The sequence below is a fragment of the Corvus moneduloides genome, chromosome 24 (assembly GCF_009650955.1).
Source record: "Corvus moneduloides isolate bCorMon1 chromosome 24, bCorMon1.pri, whole genome shotgun sequence".
In the NCBI taxonomy this organism is placed as follows: Eukaryota; Metazoa; Chordata; class Aves; order Passeriformes; family Corvidae; genus Corvus; species Corvus moneduloides.
The window spans coordinates 5,154,904-5,169,767 of NC_045499.1; the positions used below are offsets into that span (position 1 = coordinate 5,154,904).

The following is a 14,864-nucleotide window of genomic DNA, read 5'->3' on the forward strand; positions in this document are numbered from 1 at the left end:
TTTGCCTTTGGGAATAACAGCAAATATCCAGAGTGAATGTAAGTGCTCCCTGCCCTCCGAGTGGCCATGTCCTTGTCCCCGAAACTGCACGAGGGGTCCCTGAGCAGGGTCTGGTGGTGGCACTGGTGGCACGTGGGGGACATTTTTGAGCCCCTTTCGAGCCACTTCTCTCACACATCCAGGTTGGGAAGGGCCTGGCAAGGCTGGAGCAGCTCGGGAAGAGCTTCTGGCTGTCTGTGCTGTCCCTGGAGTACGGTCTGGGCTGTGTTTGCCATGGAAAAGTTGTTCCCGCAGGGAATTGGGTTTGGAGAAAGGCAGGATTCCCCTTCTGGCACCTGTGCCAGGCTCAGCCCCACGTCCTGATGTGTTGGGAGCATCCCTGGATCTCAGGGGTTGAGGAAACAGCCTCAGATCTTCATCCCAGGGGCTGGGATCTGCAGTTTGGAGATCAGGGCTGGGTCCTGTTCCGGCCACGGGGCTCCTGTGTTCCCTTTCCCATCCCTGCATCCCTAAATACCAGGTCCTGTTCCAGCCACGGGGTTCCTGTGTCCCTTTTCCCATCCCCATTCTCCTAAATTCCAGGTCTGAGCTCCTTTGGGGCCATCTTGGGGGGTTGGAGTCTCTTCCTTGCACCAGGAATGTCTCGGGATCCCTGGCCCAGCCCCTTCTGAGCTGCAGATCCAGGATGAATTCCCACTGGATTCACCCTGCGGGAGCAGGAGGATGGAACTGGGACATTCCCTAATGACACCAAGATACGGAGAGGGAATTGGGTTTTTTTGGTACTTAAAGAGAGTCTGGACACTGCGATGCTCCAAGAGCTGATGAATTCAGGGAATTCATGGGAATTTCCTCAGGATTCAAACCCCAAATCGCACACCCAGCCGGGGGAAGGAGCTGAGATCCCAGCAGGAGTTGCTGCGGGATGGCACAGAAGGATCTCCCCCGGTTCCTCACGGGATTCCCTTCCCTTGCAGTGCCCCAGCCCCCCACAATCACCAAGCAATCCATCAAGGATTACATCGTGGATCCCAGGGATAACATCTTCATCGAATGTGAAGCCAAAGGCAATCCCGTTCCCACGTGAGTGCATTCCCAGCCCTCCTCCCAGCATCCCCCAGAGCTCTGGAGCCTCTCCAGCTGTGCCACCTTCCCTCCCCATCCCATCCCATCCCATCCCATCCCATCCCCATCCCCATCCCATCCCATCCCATCCCATCCCACCCCATCCCATCCCACCCCATCCCACCCCATCCCATCCCATCCCATCCCATCCCATCCCATCCCATCCCACCCCATCCCATCCCATCCCATCCCATCCCCATCCCCATCCCATCCCATCCATCCCATCCCATCCCATCCCATCCCATCCCCATCCCCATCCCATCCCATCCCCATCCCCATCCCATCCCATCCCCATCCCCATCCCATCCCATCCCATCCCCATCCCATCCCACTCTTGGCACAGCGCAGGTAAGGACCTCACAAGGGAAATGGTTCCAAACCCAGCTTTTCCTTGCCATTCCAGCTTTTCCTGGACACGGAATGGGAAGTTCTTCAACGTGGCCAAGGATCCCAAGGTGTCCATGAGGAGGATGTCGGGGACTTTGGTCATCGACTTCCACAGCGGGGGCCGGCCCGACGACTACGAGGGCGAGTACCAGTGCTTCGCCAGGAACGACTACGGAACGGCCCTTTCCAGCAAAATCCACCTCCGGGTTTCCAGTGAGTGATTCCCGGGAAGCGGAATAGGGCCACGGGAGGTTTGGGGGGGGAATATCGAGTGCTCCAACGACTCCAGGTGTGTCCAGGTGTGTCCAGGAGCGAGGGGAAGGAGTGGGGTTGTGGCTGGAGCTGACAGGGAATTGCTCGGGATGGGTTTGAAGGGATGGATTTGAGGGTATGGAATTGAGGGCTTGGAATTGAAGATACGGATTTGAGGGTGTGGATTTGAGGGAAGAGTTTAAGGGGATGGATTTGAGGGGATGGATTTGAATATGGAATTGAGGACATGGATTTAAGGGGATGGAATTGAGGGCATGGAATTGAGGTTCTGGAATTGAGGGTGTGGAATTGAGAATATGAATTTAAGGGTGTGGATTTCAGGGATGGATTTGACGGCATGGATTTAAAGGTTTGGATTTGAGGGATGGATTCCAGGGCATGGATTTAAAGGTTTGGATTTGAAGGATGGATTCCAGGGAGTTTCGCACACGCAGAGACGAATTTTGTACTGAAACCAGGCCGCATCCAGCGGGAATTGCTCCGCGGGAATCCTTCCCTCACTTTCCTTTGCTTCCCGTGGCAGAGTCTCCGCTGTGGCCCAAGGAAAAGGTGGATGTGATCGAGGTGGATGAGGGGGCCCCACTGAGCCTGCAGTGCAATCCCCCCCCTGGCCTCCCGGAGCCTGTCATCTTCTGGATGAGCAGCTGTGAGTCAGGAGCGCCTTTCCCACCGGGAATCCTGGAAATGGCGGCTCCATCGCCCGTGGGGTCTCAAATAACCATGGGTGGGGTTGTTGCTGGTAGTTTGGGGTTGGTTTCTGTCAGTTTGGGGGTGGTTCTGTCAGTTTGGGGTGGTTTCTGTTAATTTATGGCTCTTTCTGCTAGTTTAGGGTTGGTCCTGATAATTTAGGGTGATTCATGCTAGTTTAGGGTAGTTCCTGTTTGTTTAGGGTTGTTGCTGCTAGTTAAGGGTATTTTCCTCAAGTTTAGGGTAGCTTCTGTTCATTTAGGGCACTTTCTGTTTGTTTAGAGTTGTTTCTGTCAGTTTACGGCAGTTTCTGCTAGTTTAGGGTCATTACTGCTAGTTTAGGATCATGGCTGCTAGTTTAGGGTCATTACTGTTAAGTTAGGGTAGTTTCTGCTAGTTTAGGGCCATTCCTGCTAATTTAGGGTAGTTTCTGCTAGTTTAGGGTCATTACTGTTAAGTTACGGTAGTTTCTGCTAGTTTAGGGCCATTCCTGCTAATTTAGGGCCCTTCCTCCTACTTCAGGCTCACCACCACTACTCCACACCTCACACACCTCATCCCTCCCTCACCTCCACCATTCCCCTCCTCCGTAAATCCTGCCTCCCGCTGAATTCCCGCTGTTCTCCCGCAGCCATGGAGCCGATCCCGCAGGACAAGCGTGTGTCCCAGGGCCACAACGGGGACCTTTACTTCTCCAACGTCCTGGCGCGGGACGCACAGACCGACTACAGCTGCAACGCCCGCTTCCACTTCACCCACACCATCCAGCAGAAGAACCCCTACACCCTCAAGGTCAAAACCAGTAAGTGCCTCAGTGGGCGACCAGTTTGGGCTCTATCCCGTAGGGTTTTCCAGCTGGGAATCCAGCAAGGGAAGAGTGGCTCCTGTGGTTTGGTTAGGACGGGGTAAGAGTGGGTTTGGGTGGGGAGTGGTGGTTTTGGGGTGGGTGGGGAGGGAGGGGTTGTAGTTTCCTGGTTTTAGGGTTCCAGAGGTGGCCTCGCGTAGGAATTCCGTGTGTTTGGGATGAAACTGGGAGTGTTTCAGTACCTACGGAGCGTTCCCACCGTCTCCAGGCAAATGCAGGAGTCGCCAGTTCTGTGTGTTTGGGATAAATTAGAGAGAGCTTCGACACACCTGGAGTATTCCCACTGTCTCCAGGCAAATGTAAAATATCCAGAGGTGATTTGGTGCGGGAATCACCAATTCCGTGTCTTTGGGATAAAACTGGGAGTGTTTTGACACAAGTGAAGCGTTCCCACCATCTCCAGGGAAATGCAGGAATCACCAATTCCATGCGCTGGGGATAAAACAGGGAGTGTTTCCACATTCCCACCACATTCAGGGAAGCGTAAAATATCCACGGATTGTTCCCTGCTTTGGGAAGGTGCAATTGGTCGTGGTTTGCTGCAGGTTCTGGCGCTGCATGAGGGGATTGGATGTGGGAAAACGAGTGTGGAATGTGGCTGTGGATATTCCTGGGCGTCCTTTGCTCCGGGAGGTGTCTCCAGGAGGGTTGGAGCCTCTGGAATCCGGTGGGATACTCGGGATGGGCATTCCCAGGTGTCCCCACTGAGCATTGATGAGGGGACACGAGGGGCTCTCTCTGGAGCCTTTCCATGGGCTCCAGGCTCTTCCAGGGCAGGTTCTTCTCCAGGAATGAGAATTCCTGAAGGAAAAGGAATTCCTGGTGCGCTGGGGTGACTCTGGAAGAGGGAATGGAGGCAATTTGAGGGACGTGAGGACCCTGAGCTGTGACAGGGGCTCCAGGTGACAAAATCCTCAATGAACATCAACCACCACTGGGCAGGAGCTTCCACACGTTCCCAGTATTCCCAGTAAATCCAACTGGGAGGTGCTGGCTGGTTTTTTTGGGAAGCACCAGGTGCTCCCGAATCCCGGTGGGAGGAATTTGATTTGATTTCCCGGCGGCTCGAATGAACACGGATGTGATTAAAGGGACCTGGGAATGACGAGTTTTCCACCTCGGTGTAGCAGCTCCTCCTCGGTGCAAAGCTGGAGTAGGGAATCAGGGATTGAAGTGATTCCAAAGGGTTCTTTTCCAGTGCTGGGAATGTGAGCAGGTCGTTCATTCCGGATATTATTTGTAAATTCCAGATATCATTTGTGAATTCCGAATATTTGTCTGTTTGCGGAGCTGGGCAAAGAAAATCCCACCTTTTATTTTTGGGAAAAATCCCGGCAAACAAAGATCTGTGGGGTTTGGAGCCTCCAAGGGCTCCATGCTGAGGTATTTATCCAGCTCTGGAAGTAGTGTGGATGAAATCCTGGGGGATTTTCATGGATTTGAGCTCCTCCTCCTTCTCCCCTCATCCCTTCGCTCTCAGACCATGGAAAATGGGATCATTCTCTTCCAGTTTTCCTTGGGAAACAACTGCTGTAAGATCAGAGGCAAATTCCACCCCGGGAGCCTCCCAGATTCCTTAGTAGCTCCAGAACTGAGGTTTTAATTTCCTGCGCAAAAAAATTATTTATCCATGGAATTTTTGGAAGGGGACGAGGTCGGATTTGTCCCAAGCCTTCATCCCTGTGTTTGGCTCCTTAAAAAAATTCTCCCCAGCTCCTGAAAAATCATGGAATGTGGTGCGGGGGGAAACTGGGAAGGCTCCCTGGCTGTGGCCATCCCATGGGAAAAAGCAGCTGGAATATCTTTTCTTTCTAGTTAAAAAACAAGGGAAAAAAACCCCTTTTCCCCTCCAAATTGCTCCACTTTTTGGGTTTTCCCAAAGATTCTGAAGAGAAAAACATTCCAAGGAAATGTTTATGCCACAATTCCCACACTTTTAGCTCTTCCCACCCCTTGGAGAAGGAAACCAGCCCATTTTCCTCCCGTTCCTGGCTGTGTTTGTCCTGGAAGGCGCCGCGCTCCAAGTGCTTTTGGATCCCTGCTCCCGCCCTGTTCCCCATCCTTGCTGTTTTTTGGGAATTCCCCGTGTCCTCTTCCCACCCTGTCCCGTCCTTGCTGATTTTTGGGAATTCCCCGTGTCCTCTTCCCACCCTGTCCCGTCCTTGCTGATTTTTGGGAATTCCGTGTGTCCTCTTCCCACCCTGTCCCGTCCTTGCTGATTTTTGGGAATTCCTCGTGTCCTCTTCCCACCCTGTCCCATCCTTGCTGATTTTTGGGAATTCCCCGTGTCCTCTTCCCGCCCTGTCCCATCCTTGCTGATTTTTGGGAATTCCCCGTGTCCTCTTCCCACCCTGTCCCATCCTTGCTGATTTTTGGGAATTCCTCATGTCCTCTTCCCGCCCTGTCCCGTCCTTGCTGATTTTTGGGAATTCCTCGTGTCCCCTTCCTGCGCTGTCCCCGCGTCCCCAGTGCTGCTCACGGTGTTCTGTTTAATTGCAGAGAAGCCCCATAACGAAACGTCTTTAGGATATTCCCCCGCCATGTACCGCGGTGAGTCCACGCTGGCTTTAGCAGTCCTGGCTTAACCCAGCCCCGCCTAACCCCACTGACCCTATTCCCTACCCCTGTCCCCTTTGCTGTCACTGTGTCCCCGTCGTGGCCTCAGCTTCGCCAAAATTTATCGGCACAAATCCACCTGAGCGACCACAAAACCACACAAAGTTTCCCCCCTTTCCGCTGAGCGAGGTTTAAGTGAGTTAAGCCCGACTTGGGAGGTTTGGGGTTTATAGGATCTTCCCCACGCGGCTGAGCTGAGTTTGGTCCCTTCAAAGCTCAGGATTTAAATATCAGAGGCCTCATCCCTCATTTCCGTGTCTCCAGAAATAGCATTTCCAGAGGGAGCATTCCTGGTATTTCCAGCTGAACTCAGGCAGGGATAAAAAGAGGGAGACAAAAAGAGGAATATTTGGGTTTTTCTCAAATCTGGTTGATTTCTGTGCAGAGAGGTTGGACATGTGCTGGATGCTTCCACAGCCTCCTGCCCTTTGTCCGGGCAGGGAATTCCCTCCGAATTCCACCCCTGCTGGGAAAAACCCATCCCAAATGATCCTTCAGGAAAAAAAAAAGCAGGATGGCTGCCCTGGGAATGGATTGGAATTGTCAGCGATGTGTTGGGGTAACGAAGGCAGCCATGGGGGATTTTAGGGAGCAAGAGATGGGGCTGGCTTGGGAGCACAGGGAATCCCAGGAATGTCACCGCCCCTCCAAAGCCACCACGGATTCCAGCTGCTCCCAGACTCGGAGCTGTGCTGGGCAGGATTCACTTCCCGCTTTTCCTGCTGCTTTGGGAGTTGTGCGGGATCAGCCCCGGGAATGTCCCTCACTGTCCCCACCATGTCCCGGAGTGAAATCCCTGCCAGAGCTGGAGCTTCCCCGGGGCCTGGCACAGCCCAGGGCACAATTCCCATCCCATGGGGACTTTTGGGGATGAGGAGGGCGTTTGGCAGCTGGGAGCAGGGAGAACGGGAATGTGGGAAGAGCGGGATGTGCCAGGCAGGGCACGGCCAAGGGAATTGGGATACTGGCATTGGGAACAGGAGAATTTGGAGGAACTGGGAAAGGCTCCGCAGCGGAATCGGCCTGGGAGGAAGCGCTGGAATGGGCTGGACAGTCTGGAAATACTAGGAAAAATGGCTGGAAAAGGGATTGTCAGGAAAATCAGCTCCGGTGGGCGCGGCATGAAACCACCTGGAGAGGAAGGGAGAGGACAAGAGATTGAACAGGGACAAAGGGAATTCCAGTGGGGAGTTTTCCTGGGCTTCCGGATTTCCCACTGGATGTCTTTGTTCAGGGAGAAGGGATCTTAAGAGTCACTCGGTCAGGAAAATGGGATTTTATCCGCACAATCCCATGGATTTCTATTCCTCTATTCCATGGCTGCATGGGAGAAACTTCCTGCTGTTTGTGTTGCAACATTCCATGGAAAACTTCCTGGCTCCAGTGGATTCAGATCCCCCTCTCCCACCCCTGTGCAGACCTGGACTCCAACCCAGCCCTTAATTAATAATTAACCAATAATTAATGAGCTGGGGGAAAAAAACCTCTGACCCTCAGCCCTTTTCCTGGAATTCTCCCTGGAATGACGTGGCTGGGAATGCTGGAGGCTTTGGGATATGGAGAGGAACGTCAATCCCAAGGATTTGAGGTGTTGGAGGGATTTGGGGCTCTTGGCTGCTCTTCCTTGGGGTGCTGATCCCTGAAATCCAGGCTCAGCTCCAGAGGCAGCTGGAAAAGGGCTCTGGAAGGCTGTGAATCCCATTCCCAGGATGCTCCCGAGCTTGGGAACGTGGTATCTGCTGCTGGTGGGGATGTGGAGCATGGGAGGTTTGTGGGACACTCGTCCCAAATTCCTCTCTAGGGCTGGGATAACCACGGGAAGTGTCACCCAGCCCTTGTCCCCAGGGCTTGGAGCGATGATTCCCTGAATTCTGTGGGCAAACCAGCCACAGTTATCAGGGAAAAACGATCCAAAAGGACAAATGGAAGAATTCATTAGCAGAATTTCCCTTTTTTTTTCCTTTTAATGGAATTAAACCCCAGTTTTGTTGCCTTTCCTCTGTTTTTTTGGCAAACCTGAGGCGGTTTGAGGCTGGTTGTGCTGGGGCCAAGCAGCTGGGATGTGTCAGGATGGGAGGAACAGAGCTGGTGGAGGAATTTTAGACTGGAAAAGAGTCAGTTGGCAGCTCTGGGATGAGAACTGGATGTTTCTGGGATGATCCCAGGTCACAGTTCCACTGTTCCCAGGTCCTCAGTTTGGGAGCAGAATCGATTTTAAAACCAAAATAAACAGCCCTGGAATTTCTTTTTCCAGTTTGGATCCATCCAGAGCGATGAGGGAAACCTTGACACTTCCAGCTGGAACTTCCACATGCTCAGAGCCTCTGGTTCTGAGGGAATTTCTGGCTGTTCCCTGTCAGGAATAGCAAAATATTATTTCGTATTTATTAGTAATTATTGAACTACTAAATTATTGCATATTAAATATTAAAGATTAATTATTATTATTAAATTATTATTTATTGTTTAGTAATGGTGCTGTGCTGAGGCAGAAATCAGCTTTTTTTCCACGCTGTCCTTAGGTTCATTAAATCCAGGAGGGTACTAATTAATCTCCCAGATTTTTAATTGTCATCATTAATAAAGGCTCGTAAAATCCGGCTTGCTCTGCTTAGCTCTTCCAGTTATCCCACGGGATCCTGAGCCATGGGATCCAGAGTGGGAATAAATCCTGATCAAAGCCAATCTTGGCTGATCAAAGAATTAATTCCCACTTTTCTGATTTGGTGGGAGAAGCTCCCGAGTGTGGTGGAGGTTTGGGAGCCACTGGGGTGGTTTGGCCGGGAATGAGACTTTCTCTGGGAACAGGGATGCAAACAGACCCGGAGAAGTCGACTCTTTGGGATAAAATCGGGATTTTGCTGCCCTGGTAATCCATTAATCCATAATTGACTAACTGGGAGTGCACGTGGAGCCCGTGGGAGCGGTGGAATGTGGGTGTGGAATCCATTCCAAGGATTCCATGGATGAACTCCTGGGCTTGGGTTTTCCTTCCCTAAGGTGGGAACTCCAGGAAGAGCCCCTGTCCTCCCTCCCCCCCCTTCCCCTGCCGCAGCTCTGGAAGTTTCCCAAAATTCCCCAAATCCTGGTTGCCTCCCGTTCATTGAGCCAAGGAAATTTTGGAGCAGCAAAATCTGCATCCCAAATCCTCCTCTGGCACCGGGATGGTCTCTCCCCATGGATCACTCCAGGATTTTTTGTGTCCCTGTGCCAACCCTGCCCATGCCATGCCATGCCATGCCATGCCATGCCATCCCATCCCATCCCATCCCATCCCATCCCATCCCTTTTCCTAATCCCATAACTTCCATCCCTGCTACTGCTGCTTTCCTGCCCATCTCATCCCGTTTTGTCCTCACTCATCCAGATCTAGGTCAATCATTCCACTTCTTAATGGAATTTTTGCCATGAATAATTAATTTTTTCCCCCTGCAAAGAGCCCTTCACTGTGTGTGGATCCATAGGGAATTGTCCTGCGTCTTCCCTTTGGTTTTTTCCTGTTAAACTTCCCTGTCCAGCCCTAAATGGGTCATTCTGGTGGCTGAGCCAAGGTTCCAAGGGGAACCGTCCTTCCAGGCCTCCAGGAAAGCTGGAAAACCTCCTTGGTGCTGCTGAAGCCCCAGAGATGCTCCGTATCCCAGAGATCTCCATGGAAAAGCAGCTCCGTGACTGAACAAACCCTTCCCATGCCCATTTTCCCCTTTTTCCTTCATTATGTGTTACATCCATCAATATTTCCCAATTTCATCTGATTCCAGCCCGTTTTCCAGAGGCGGGGAGGGCAGGAAAAGCGGGAAATGATGGAATGGGGACTGTCCCCGTGGCTCAGTTCTCACTGCCGCTCCTTCTCCTCCCTGCCTGCCCATCTTCCTCTCTCTCCCCTTTTTTTTTCCAATGCCAAATTTTCTTGGAGCCCTCCTCTCCTTTCCAGGCACATTCCTGGGTGAGTTCAGAATCCCGGGATGGCCGGGGAGGTGGCAGCTTCCATGTATTCCTGGAGACTTTTAAAAGCCTCGCGTTTTGTTTTGTTTTCTTTGTTTTCTTTGGTTTTGGTTTTTTTTGGTTTTTGTTTTGCTTTTCCTTCTCTCCCGCTGATTCCAGCCCGAGGGATCACGGAAACCACTCCCAGCTTCATGTATCCCTATGGAACTTCCAGCAGCCAGATGGTGCTCCGAGGGGTGGATCTCCTGCTGGAATGCATCGCCTCCGGAGTGTACGTACCACAGAGAGGGCGATTCCCGGCAATTCCCAGCGGGATCAGGGCACGGAATCACCCCTGGGCTGGGAAAAAGGGATCTTTCCCTCCTTTTTAATTGTTAACAACGCTCCCATAACCTGCTCGATGAGCCAACGGAAGAGCTGAGGTTTCCAGGTGTTTTCAGATCTTTGTCCAAGGAGAATTCCTCGCTGGGCTGTCCTAAAGTTTGGGAATTTCCCTGGAGCTCCTCACCGTGTGGTGGGGGAGGACATTTGTGCCCCCCAGAAGTGTCCTGGGCTTGTGGTCCTGCCCACACCAGCAGACCATGGTCAGGGATAGGCTTGGAGGTCCTTTCCACCCCAAACCATTCCAGAATTCCATGATCCTGCATTCCCAAGAGGAGAAAGTGCTCCTGACCAGCTGGGAGTGCTCAGGGCCATGGTTTAGGCGTGGTGGTGGGAAGGAGTGTGGGATGGAGGATGGTGGGAAGGAGGGTGGCCCAACAGCCGGATCAGAGCTTCTCCCTGTGGTTGAGGGCTCCCAGGGGTGGGAATTTTACTGTTATTTAGGAAAAACAACTCTTTACTTGGGAATCATTCCCTTGTCTTCGGAAACGCTCTGATCTGCTCCCCTCTCCTCAGACCAGCACCGGACATCATGTGGTACAAGAAAGGGGGAGAGCTCCCAGTGGGCAAAACCAAGCTGGAAAACTTCAACAAGGCCCTGCGCATCTCCAACGTGTCCGAGGAGGACTCCGGGGAATATTTCTGCCTGGCCTCCAACAAGATGGGCAGCATCCGCCACACGATCTCGGTGAGAGTGAAGGGTACGTCACCTTTACCTTCCCTCTTTGGGCCTGCCCGCCTGGAGCCAGGAGGGGACGTTCATGGAATGCTGGGAGGGCCTTTCCCTGGGGGATGCGTCTGTGCTGCGTCCGTGTGCTTCAGGGAACCATGGAAGGGGTTGGGTTGGAAGGGAGCTTAAAGTTCATCCAGTGCCACAGGCAGGGACAGCTTCCACCATCCCAGGTTTCTCCAAGCTGGCCTTGGCCACTTCCAGGGATGGGGCAGCCACAGCTTCTCTGGGAATTTCATCCCAGCCCCTCCCCATCCTCCCAAGCAAGGATTCCTTCCCGATATCCCATCTAAATCCTCCCTTTTTCATTCTTCAAACGGCCCCAAAAGCAGCGGGAGACGGGATCTCACTGATAGCAATGGTGGCGGGTGTGTGTGGCCAAGGAGAGGGAAAGGGGCCTCCCCACCTTCACCGCATCCCGGGAAACCCGCTTGGAGTTTCCGTTGCCTTCCTCCCGCAGGGAGTGTTGGAGGGAGATTTTGGGGGTGGTGCTGCTGTCCCTGGGTCACTGGGGTGGGGCTGTTTTCCAGCTGCTCCCTACTGGCTGGATGAGCCGGAGAACCTGATCCTGGCCCCCGGCGAGGACGGCAGGCTCGTGTGCCGGGCCAACGGGAACCCCAAACCATCCATCCAGTGGCTGGTGAACGGAGAGCCCATTGAAGGTGAGTGAGGGACAGACTGGGCCTGCTACTCCAAAATCCCAGCCAAAATCCCACCAAAACCCCACCAAAACCCCAGCCAAGCATCTCCTGGCTGAGCACCAGCCAGAGCTGCTGGTGGGGTGCAGCATCCATATGAACCCTCAACTTGTCTGGGATGAGCCCAGTTCACCCAGTGGCTCCCAGTTGTGGCTGTGGAGCTCACGCACCATGGCCAGGTTTGAACTGGGCTGAGCTGGGAAGGTGCTCCATGATATTATGGGGTGGATTTTCCCTTGGAATCAAATTTAAGGAGCTCTCCCTGTTTTGAAGCGTCTCCCCCCAACCCGAGCAGGGAGGTGGCCGGGGACACCATCGTGTTCCGGGACACGCAGATCGGCAGCAGCGCCGTGTACCAGTGCAACGCGTCCAACGAGCACGGCTACCTGCTGGCCAACGCCTTCGTCAGCGTGCTGGGTGAGCCTGAGGGAATGGGAGCATCCAAAGCTCCAATTTCCATGGAATCCAAGGATGGCTTGGGCTGGAAAGGACCTTAAAGCTCAGCTCAAAGCTCAGCTCAAAAGGCTGGATGTGCCATAGTCCAGCTGACAAAGTGGTGTTGGGTTGTAGGTTGGACTCGATGATCTTAAAGGTCTTTTCCAACCTTTTTCCAACTGGTTTGATTCTGGGATTCATCTAAAATTCCACCCTCTTGCCATGGATGTGGGCTAGAACCTTCCACCATCCCAGGTTACGCCAGCCTGACCTTGGACACTTCCAGGGGTGGGGCAGCCACGGTTTCTCTGGGAATTCCATCCCAGCCCCTTCCCACCCTCACAGCCAGGACTTCCTCCCCAATATCCCATCTAAACTCTCCTATTTTAGTTTAAAATCATTCCCCTTTACCCTATTACCATATTCCCGTGTAAAAGTCACTCTTCCTGGTTTTTCCTGCCCCCTTTTCCCTGCAGAAGTTTTCCATGGGTTTTCCTGTTTGCTGCTCTGAGGGAATGCACAAAGGCACCCAGGCTTTGGAGCAGGAATCCATTGCCATGGATTCAAGCTGGGCAAAGGCTGAGCAAATCCAGGGATATGAGTCATAAAACGAGGCTGGATGGAGAGGGAAGGGGAGGTGGGTGGGAATGGAGAAGCTCTACTGGGTTTTGAAAGTGCCAGTAGGAAAAATGAACCAAAAAACCCCAGGAAAATGGCTGAAAGGGCTGGAAAGGAGGAGCAGAGGCCATTTTTTCTCCTCCATGGCTGGAATTTTGGCTGTTGGCAGATGTTGCCCCCCAGATGCTGGGCCCCCGTTACCAGCTGATCAAGGTGATCCAGAACAACAGGACCCGCCTGGATTGTCCTTTCTTCGGGTCCCCCATCCCCACCCTGCGCTGGTAAGAGCCAGATCCCATCCTGCTCCATCCCGAGGGGTGGGAAAGGGGGGTTTCCTGCTTTTCCTTCCCTTCCAACAGTACTTTGTGGTGTTGGGAGGTTTAAGAACGGCCAGGGGAACACGCTGGATGGAGGCAACTACAAAGCCCACGAGAACGGGAGCTTGGAGATGTTCATGGCTCGGAAGGAGGACCAGGGAATCTACACCTGTGTGGCCACCAGCATCCTGGGGAAAGCTGAGGCCCAGGTCCGCCTGGAGGTCAAAGGTAGGGGCACAAAGGGGCCAAAATCTTGGAATTTCTGGAAGCAGCAGTAGGAATAGTCGAGGTTAAAATCTTGGATCTTCTGGAAGTTGCAGCAGGAGTAACCCTTGAGGTGAAGGGGGTTGGCTGTAGCGGATCTGATCTTCCAGCAGGTCGGAGCTGGGAGTCTGAAAATGGTGGAGATTCCATTTTAATGTTGGGAAGAACCAGGGCTGGGGATCGTGGAAGGGTTTGGGGTGGTTGTCGGGCTGGGAGATGCCGTCAGCAACGCAAACACCAACCCCAAGTGTTCCTCGGGGTTAGCTGAGGGCAATAAAACCTTTTCAGGATTGTTTTTACCCTGCTCAGCAAATCTGGCTGCTGACTCCAAAAAATGGGTTGTTTTTTTAAAGACTCAGCACAAATTAGTGACTTATTAAATTAATGTATTTGTTCAAAGCTGGACGAACACCCCTCTCGTCCTTCCCAAGCAACCCCGCTCTCCGCTGAGTCCCTGAGCCAAGCCCCAGTGTTTTGGGACACGACCCTTTGTGACCCTGTGCAGACCCCACTGGGATCATGAGGGGACCCGAGGAATTTGGGACATAACCCTTGACCTCTTGCAGACCCTCTCAAGGTTGTGACAGAACCTGAGGAGTTTGGGGTGTGACCTTTTGCCTGTGACCCCATACAGACCCCACCAGGATTGTGAGGGGACCCGAGGACCTGGTGGTCAAGCGGGGCACCATGCCCCGGCTCCACTGCCGCGTCAAGCACGACCCCACGCTCCGGCTCACGGTCACCTGGCTCAAGGACGATGCCCCCCTGTCCCTGGGGAACAGGTCTGTGCCCAAAAATTCCGTGGGTTTCTCTCCCAGGATTGTTGGATTTTTAGCAGAACATTCCAGAAGTCCCCAGGGATAAATATTTTGTTCCCACCTAAGCAACATTTGATGGTTTTGACACTTTTAATCTCGCCAGCTCCCTCCAGCAATTCCAGCTGATTTATCAGTAAATCCCGATTTTGCTGCAGGTTTTATTCCCGGATATTTTAAGACTTCTTGATAAAACCTGGGAGTTCATAACGAGCCTCTCCAAAATTAATGTTCCTCTGCTGTGCCTGGCACAGCTTTAATTTCCTTTCCATACCTGACTCCCCTTTCTTGTGATCTGATCCCAGGGCACGAACCCGGGGTTGGCTGTTGTCCTAAAAATGTGATTATTCCCCAGATACACCCCAAGGCACGTGATTCCTTAGGAAATGAGCTTTCCCAGAATAACCCAGCACATCCTTAGCTGATAAAACCTCCAGACCGGAGACGTTCTCCTGCTCTGGTTGGGTTTCCAGCTGGATTCTGTCAGGGAACATCCGGCCCTCAACGCTGCTTCCTGAATATGTTGGGGCAGAGTTTTGGGATGTTGTTTCCTTGAAGGATGAAGAAGGAAGAGGATGGTCTGACGATCTTTGGCGTGGCTGAGAAGGACCAGGGTGATTACACGTGCGTGGCCAGCACGGAGCTGGACAAGGACTCGGCCAAGGCCTATCTCACCGTGCTGGGTAAAGCCCTCCTGACCCCACAGCCGAG

General features: G+C 52.9%; 1 protein-coding gene across 35 annotated transcripts in view; it reads left to right on the forward strand.

The window, feature by feature from the left end:
• Positions 1 to 14,864, forward strand: part of NFASC (neurofascin) — a 73,466-nt gene that overhangs the window by 18,044 nt on the left and 40,558 nt on the right. For 25 of the 35 annotated variants that reach the window (XM_032133159.1, XM_032133175.1, XM_032133164.1 and 22 more), the window contains exons 3-16: positions 21 to 38; positions 978 to 1,083; positions 1,529 to 1,725; positions 2,309 to 2,431; positions 3,104 to 3,274; positions 5,837 to 5,887; positions 10,055 to 10,166; positions 10,793 to 10,977; positions 11,537 to 11,668; positions 11,978 to 12,121; positions 12,927 to 13,038; positions 13,136 to 13,302; positions 13,973 to 14,120; positions 14,712 to 14,836. In XM_032133159.1, coding sequence (XP_031989050.1) covers positions 21 to 38; positions 978 to 1,083; positions 1,529 to 1,725; positions 2,309 to 2,431; positions 3,104 to 3,274; positions 5,837 to 5,887; positions 10,055 to 10,166; positions 10,793 to 10,977; positions 11,537 to 11,668; positions 11,978 to 12,121; positions 12,927 to 13,038; positions 13,136 to 13,302; positions 13,973 to 14,120; positions 14,712 to 14,836 — 1,791 coding nt within the window. The remainder of the gene's footprint in view (positions 1 to 20; positions 39 to 977; positions 1,084 to 1,528; positions 1,726 to 2,308; positions 2,432 to 3,103; positions 3,275 to 5,836; positions 5,888 to 10,054; positions 10,167 to 10,792; positions 10,978 to 11,536; positions 11,669 to 11,977; positions 12,122 to 12,926; positions 13,039 to 13,135; positions 13,303 to 13,972; positions 14,121 to 14,711; positions 14,837 to 14,864) is intronic. The other 10 variants (XM_032133152.1, XM_032133176.1, XM_032133177.1 and 7 more) reach the window with 2 other exon arrangements.